The 6,969-nt window shown below is 28.7% G+C and overlaps 1 protein-coding gene across 2 annotated transcripts; it reads right to left on the reverse strand.

Moving 5' to 3' along the window:
- Nucleotides 1–422: 422 nt before the first annotated feature.
- Nucleotides 423–4,300, reverse strand: LOC145086534 (calmodulin-7-like). 2 transcript variants are annotated; one of them, XM_079024334.1, is made up of 4 exons: nucleotides 4,140–4,300; nucleotides 3,230–3,599; nucleotides 1,057–1,074; nucleotides 423–739 (listed from the first exon to the last, which is right to left on the reverse strand). In XM_079024334.1, exons 1-4 carry the CDS (start codon nucleotides 4,213–4,215, stop codon nucleotides 649–651), a joined length of 555 nt encoding a protein of 184 aa, XP_078880460.1. In that variant the 5' UTR covers nucleotides 4,216–4,300; the 3' UTR covers nucleotides 423–648. The 2 variants fall into 2 exon arrangements, with proteins under 2 accessions (XP_078880460.1, XP_078880461.1); XM_079024335.1 differs by lacking the exon at nucleotides 1,057–1,074 and having other exon boundaries at nucleotides 4,140–4,299.
- Between the last annotated feature and the right edge of the window lie 2,669 nt (nucleotides 4,301–6,969).

Below are 6,969 nucleotides of genomic sequence, written 5' to 3' on the forward strand. Positions count from 1 at the left end.
TATAAGAAAAGTAATAAAAATATTGAATTATATTTAAATTTAAAAGAGAAAAAAACACTTTAATTTTAATAATTCAATATTTTTATTACTTTTCTTATAAATTAAAACTTCTCAAATATTAAAATTTTCATATTTAATTTTTCTTTTAAATAAAATGTTTTTTTCTCTTTTAAATTTAAATAAATAATTTCGACAAATAAACAAATGAAATTAATGAAGCTTTGATTTATGAAATTAGAAGGAAAATTCATTAATAAAATTGATATATATTTATTATTATATTTATTGGATTATTATTACATTTAAATATTATGTAGAATATAATAAAATAAAATAAAAACTCATAAAATGAAATGTGGAAAAAAATTAATTCAAAATAACCACAAAATCACATTTGACAAATTTAATAAGAGTGTGACATATGACAAAAAAAAAAAACTTTCGTTTATTAGACTAGATACAATACAAAGTTCACTAATTTTTTTTTTTGGGTCCTAATTTTCTTTTGCTTGAAAGGTTATATACTTTTTCGAATCCAAATGTTTTTGTGAAAGTAGATGTCGATTGATGTACCAATGCAACCTAGGACGATCTCATTATTTTCGATCAGATAAATTTTATTTTGAAAAGGAGATATGAATGACACATTTAAAGTACAATACAACTCCCACGAGCCTTTCTCCAACCACTCCTTGAGGACTTGACTCTTGATTGCATGGCTACTTCCTTTCTTCTCTTTCTGAATTAAGAAACATAATATTGTTTAGTTAGTAAAATCAAATAATTTAATTAAAATTCCTTCATTTTAATATTATCCCTTAAACAACCATAAAACTAGTCTCTTTTGAGCAAGCCATACTCATAAGGTCATACTCATCTTCTACATGAATGAACGTTAGTTTGGTTCATTGTGACACTTTACAATTACATAAACTTAAAAGTAAGATTATTCGAACTCAAAACAAGTTTCTTCAATAAAAGTTTGTATTAGTAATTTTATTTTGTTTCTCGTATATTGATTTTTAAAGGCATTAGAGAGGAGGATAATGAATTCACCGTCGCTTTCTTCGGATCCTTGGCACGGTTGACAAAAAATATTCACATGCGAATCAAAGAAAAGAAATTTTTATAAGAAAATGGACAATATGAAAAGAATAAACTCCCCACCAACCAATTCTATAATTAAAATTGGGAAATAAATCAACGATAATCCCAGAAGAAGAAAAAATAATAATTAATAGACATATAAAACAGTTTTCGTTCTTGGGCTATACGTCAATGTTCATAAATTTGTTTTAAAATTTTAGTGTTTCATCAAAGAAATTCATAAAAAAAGGACAATCGCTTTGCTTTTTTTTTTTAAAAAAAAAAAAAATTGGTGTACGGTTTTTTCCGATCAAGATTAAAGAGGGTTCAATTTTCGTGTCACGTGAAAAGCCTTAAGCCTTAATTTTTAGAAATAATTAGAAAATAACCACATTTTTAATTATGTTTAACGTTTTAATTAGTTTTTAGACAAATGATTATTTTTTTCAAAAGTTGCGAAGATTCCAAAAGATTTGAAATTATTTTTATCCGCATAAAAACTTTGAAGTTTTAAAAAGGTTAATATTATTTCGCAATTAAAATTAAAATTTCAAAGTTGTTCTTATAAGTCGCAAAATTGTTCTTATCATTTTGAAATAGAAATTGGTTTTCTTTTTTTAAACCTATTTAAGGTTTATTTGTGAGAGCAATTTTTAAAACGAACACAAATTGAAACGAAGATGGATTAAAGGTACATTCTCTTTTACGGCTTTAGTTCATATCTATGGATGAATAGAGTGGGAGAGGGAGAATGAATGAGAATAAGAATTGAGAGATAGGAAGTTTTAAGATTTTTAAACTTTTTAAGGTTCTCTTTTGATTAAAAATAATTTTGCAATTCAAAAACTATTTCGCATATATCCAAAATTTTGTCTGCACAACAATTTATATTTTAAAGTGTTGTATAGCATGCAACTTGTACAATCCTCTAAAACATAAATCATTGGGTACAAAAACAAAAAATATTAGTGCAAGGATTAAAAAAAAGTATTTCACAACTGATTAGTTTCAAAAAGAGCCATCGTGTAATTTTTTTCCAAAAAAAACATCAAAATAGTAAATATAATAAAGAAATTAGTGCGATCTTTTACTTGACCTGTGTTGCCCTGATATTATTAAAAACTATGAATATATCTTGGTTGACGTGCATAGGTAATTTGCTCAATGACCTTTACATTATATTTCACCAACCTATAGAGAGATCTTGATGGATATAAAAAGTGTGTTAAGAGGGCAAAAATGCCAAATTGACCTATTTAATGGCAATAAACTTAGCAAGTATGATATAAAATATCGAATACCTTTGCTAGTCTCAGTTATTTAATTGTGTAAACTAACAATGGTATACTTTATGAAACCAACTCTATAACATAATTACATAAAGATTGCTACAAAAAATAATATACAGCTTTGTTATAATCCAAACTTTTCCCATTTAACTCATGTTTGGATAAAATGTTATGGGATAAATAATGCCTTTTTTTTTTGAGAAAATTGCAAAACAGTTGGGGAAAAACACGTATGAAAAGCAAATTTGTAAAAAAAGTTATTAACTAAAATGAAAAATCCTATCCACTCGACTTTCTCTATTAACTCTTTTGTTTTGGACTTACCATATTAAATCAAATCCCATTAAGTGTATTAACTTAAAATAAAAAAATAATTAAGGTGTCTTGAGTATATTTGGCAAAGAATAAGGGCATATAATCATAAAGATTCTAAAGGATCTTATTTTCTTAACTTAAAATACTTAATAGGGACATGACTCAAAAACAAGATTCTAATCTTTAAACAAAGATTAAGCTACATAGAACACAAGAAAATTAAAACTAAAGAATTAAGATTATCCCAATTTTAACAACTACGCATTCATGCAAAAAAAGAATTCAAAGATGAACCAGAAACAAGTAAAATCAAGAGAACCTCATAGAATTTGTTCTAGGTTTATAACAAAAACAGCAAGCAAGAATAAAACTACTCAAAACCTAAAGAGCAAACAAGCAGGAATACATATAAATCCAAACAGATACCCAAAGAAGCAAGCATTCAAAGATATGAAAAGAATCCATCCTACCCACAATTAAAATTTTAGAAATTTAAAATATTTTTTTAGGGTTTTAGTTTTCAAGTTGGAGATCCTCACTTGGCCATCATGATCTTGACGAATTCCTCATAGTTGATCTGACCATCGCCATCAACATCAGCCTCACGAATCATCTCATCAACTTCTTCATCTGTCAATTTCTCACCAAGATTTGTCATAACATGACGAAGCTCAGCTGCAGAAATGAAGCCATTTTGGTCCTTATCAAAAACCCTAAAAGCTTCCTTCAGTTCTTCTTCAGAGTCTGTGTCCTTCATCTTCCTAGCCATCAGATTAAGAAACTCAGGGAAATCAATGGTCCCATTTCCATCAGCATCGACCTCGTTGATCATGTCTTGGAGTTCAGCCTCTGTTGGGTTTTGCCCAAGAGACCTCATAACTGTTCCGAGCTCCTTCGTAGTGATGCAACCTGCAACAATGTTTGTATATAGCTTCTTCCATGACAACATTCATATCTTGAATCGTTCATTACTACTTCTAAAACATGCAAAAGGCTTGATATAACCCATGGAAATCAAATAGATCTGAGTTCTCATTTGTTTACTTTCTATGGTTACTTCACAGCGACATTTCATCAAACATCTTGCAGACAGGACTGACAGAACGAATATGTGTTTATGACTAAAATTGAATTGAAGTAAAACATAGAAGACGTTATTGGCAAGTAAGAAATCAGATTGATCTTTGATTGGGTAGATATGAGAATGATCCCCAACTCAAAGTCTAGTCAACAAACTAGAAAACGAATTCAACTATGCAAAAAAGACCTTAGAAGTCAAACATCAGTGAAATAAAAAATCACCAATTAGAAATGAGAACTCAGATCTCCTTACACTAGATGATCGCATCTAAACTAACGAATTATGAACCGATTGTATGTGTACAACAAGTTGATTCATGAAAAAAGTGATATTAAACAAGAAAAACAAGAGGGGGAAAGAGAGCTGACCATCTCCATCCTTATCGAACAGGCTGAAGGCTTCTTTGAACTCGGAGATCTGATCATCAGTGAGCTGATCGGCCATTATTTGTGAATCTACAGTGAAAAATCAAGAGAAAGAAACAGGGGATTAGAGAGGTTTGTTGGTGTTTGAAGAGACTGCGTTCTCGGGAGTGGAGCGTATATATAGAAGATCGGTCTTGAGTCTTGACAGCATCTGATGCTTCATGGAGTTTTATTTACGAGGTTGCCCTTCGCTTTATTTTGCTTTTACCGAAAGTGACCTCCAGGAGTGATATGCTATTCTTTGGTACGTAATTGTTCTTTATTAAAGTAAGATCCTTTCCTCTCAACCCTCCAATGGCAAAAGTGACAATTGGCTAGGGGTGCATTAGACGTGTTTTTCACATTAATTATTGTAATGTTCAAAACATCAATGCCAAAATTTTATAATTAACTAAAAGTATGACTATATATATTCATACATTCGAAATATGAATGAGGTTAGTGAAATTTATGGTTCAAAGTGGTACAGTAACAAACGGTTTTTTGAAATAAAAAATCAAGCAGTTTGAATTGCCTATCGGAAACAATTAGGCGGTATGGTTGTATGAAGTAAATTGGTTGTCAAGCATGAGTAACCTTTGTCCATATCCAAAATCTATCTACGTTTTCTTTATTCAATTGTAAGTTACCTCTATTTACAACGTGGACCATCAAAAGGGTTGTGACCCCTTGGCCCCCACATTTCGTCGTGTTAGGGATCATATTCATCTTATATGCAAGTATACATTTTGTATCACCTTAACTTGTATTAGGTCATGATTTAAATCTCAATTTCCACTTATGCAAATTACTGTTACAATAAATTGATGATAACATTAGAATCAAATGGTCGGTCTTGTTGATTTATCTTTATGTCGAACTTAAATGGGAACACAAAATGTCATATTCAGAAAATACATGATAGCAATTTTTTCAACTCCTTTACAATTCTAATATTAAAATTATGTTTTAAATAAAATTGTAAAAGTATGTAATTAAACATGATCTAATTAGTAAAAATTTTAAATCATCTAAAATATGATATACATGTATACCCGATTTGGAATCAACTTTAATTGACAAGGAATATATACTTTGATATTTTGATTTTATCTGCTTTTATATATGTACATAACACATAAAAAGGGTTATGTCTTACATACACTTTGATGCTTTAATTTTTTCCACTTTTATATATGTACATAACATATAAAAGGATTTTGCCTTATATACAATTATCTTATTCACATGTAAAGGACTTATAGAATTATGTCTAAAAGGTATTTTGAGATTCAAACAAGGACATTACACTTAAGATGTTAGGGTATGTGTGTCTACATAACGAATTGAAGTTATTATGACCATCAACCGAACCTAATAAATAGCTTGATTAGGACAAGTAGTGAATTGTTCGATAACCCCAAAACAATATGTAACACCTTTCATATAAGTCACTTTTAAACAATACTTAAAAACATATTTTTAAATTTTTTATAAATCTTTTAATCAAGGAAAATTCCCAAAATATTTTTAAACAAAAAAAAAAAGTTAAATGCACATGAGGGAACATTACAATCAATACAAATGCATATACGTTATTTATAGTAATAATGTCTAACTATTTTAGATCTAAGTGTTATCTTAGGTGTTATTTGTTTTTTCTGAGGCAAAATGTCTGCAGTCTGCGGACCACATCTGTAGACCTCTGCAGTAAAAGAGGTAGACCAAACGTCTGCAGTCTGAAAAAAAAAAAGATTGTTTGTTTTTTTAACATTCGCGAGCTACTAAAATAAATTGAAATATAAATAAACTAATTTTTTTAAACTTCAAAGTTATTTTTTTAATATTTTTATGACTATGTTATAAATAATTAACGAACCTAGATCAACTTTTATGTATTATTGTAAAAAAATAAAAACAAAAATGGTATGAATTAACGTATATATTTGATAAAAACCAACAACTTTGGTTGCAAAGTTATAACTAAACATTATAATTAGTGATACAAATTGACTGAAATAAACTTCGATTTTTTTCAATTAAATCTATTAAAGACGTACCATAAATATTTTCTAGAGAAATTGATGATATTGTATTAAATAATATTTTACAAAATTTGGCAAAAAATATAAAATTATATTATGATTTTTTTTCATATTTATATAAACAACTTCAACGACTATTATTGTAATAAATCTTTATTTACAAATTTGTCAAAAATATCATGTTTGTATAGTCGAACATTTTTTTTTAAGTTTTGTAATTTTTTTTTTCAAATTGTTTATCATTAATAAAGTTGGAAAAATATAAATTAAAAAAAAACTTAAAAAAAATAAAGATATATATGTTTTTTTAGGCTAGAAGATGTCTAGAGATGTTAGAAGATTCTGGTCCACATCTGCGCCAAGAAGAGGGTGCGCATACATTTTTAGGTCTGCAATCTTCAAAAAAACAAACAGTCTGTGAAGGCTAATGTCTGCACGTGGTCTGTGTGGCGCATACAGAAGAGGCTACGCAGATCTGCAGAAAAAAAAACAAACACTACCTTAAAGTCTTCATGTAACCACCATTATTGCTCACAATATGTGTGTAGCGCCCGCGGATTCGAGCTAGTCAATTTATAGACAAAGAGCATCAAAAATGACTTTTTGATGGAAGATTATTTATAAAGAGTAAACTTAACCAAGTGGTAGTATATGTTAGTATGTTACAAGGGTTTCGTACATATAAAGAACGTCAAAATCTAAGTTATAACAAAGAAGTTATGGTCCGTCGAAGTTTTTCGGCAAAACCG

The sequence above is a fragment of the Lactuca serriola genome, chromosome 2 (assembly GCF_051521515.1).
Source record: "Lactuca serriola cultivar US96UC23 chromosome 2, Lser_US96UC23_V15, whole genome shotgun sequence".
NCBI classification, from domain to species: Eukaryota; Viridiplantae; Streptophyta; class Magnoliopsida; order Asterales; family Asteraceae; genus Lactuca; species Lactuca serriola.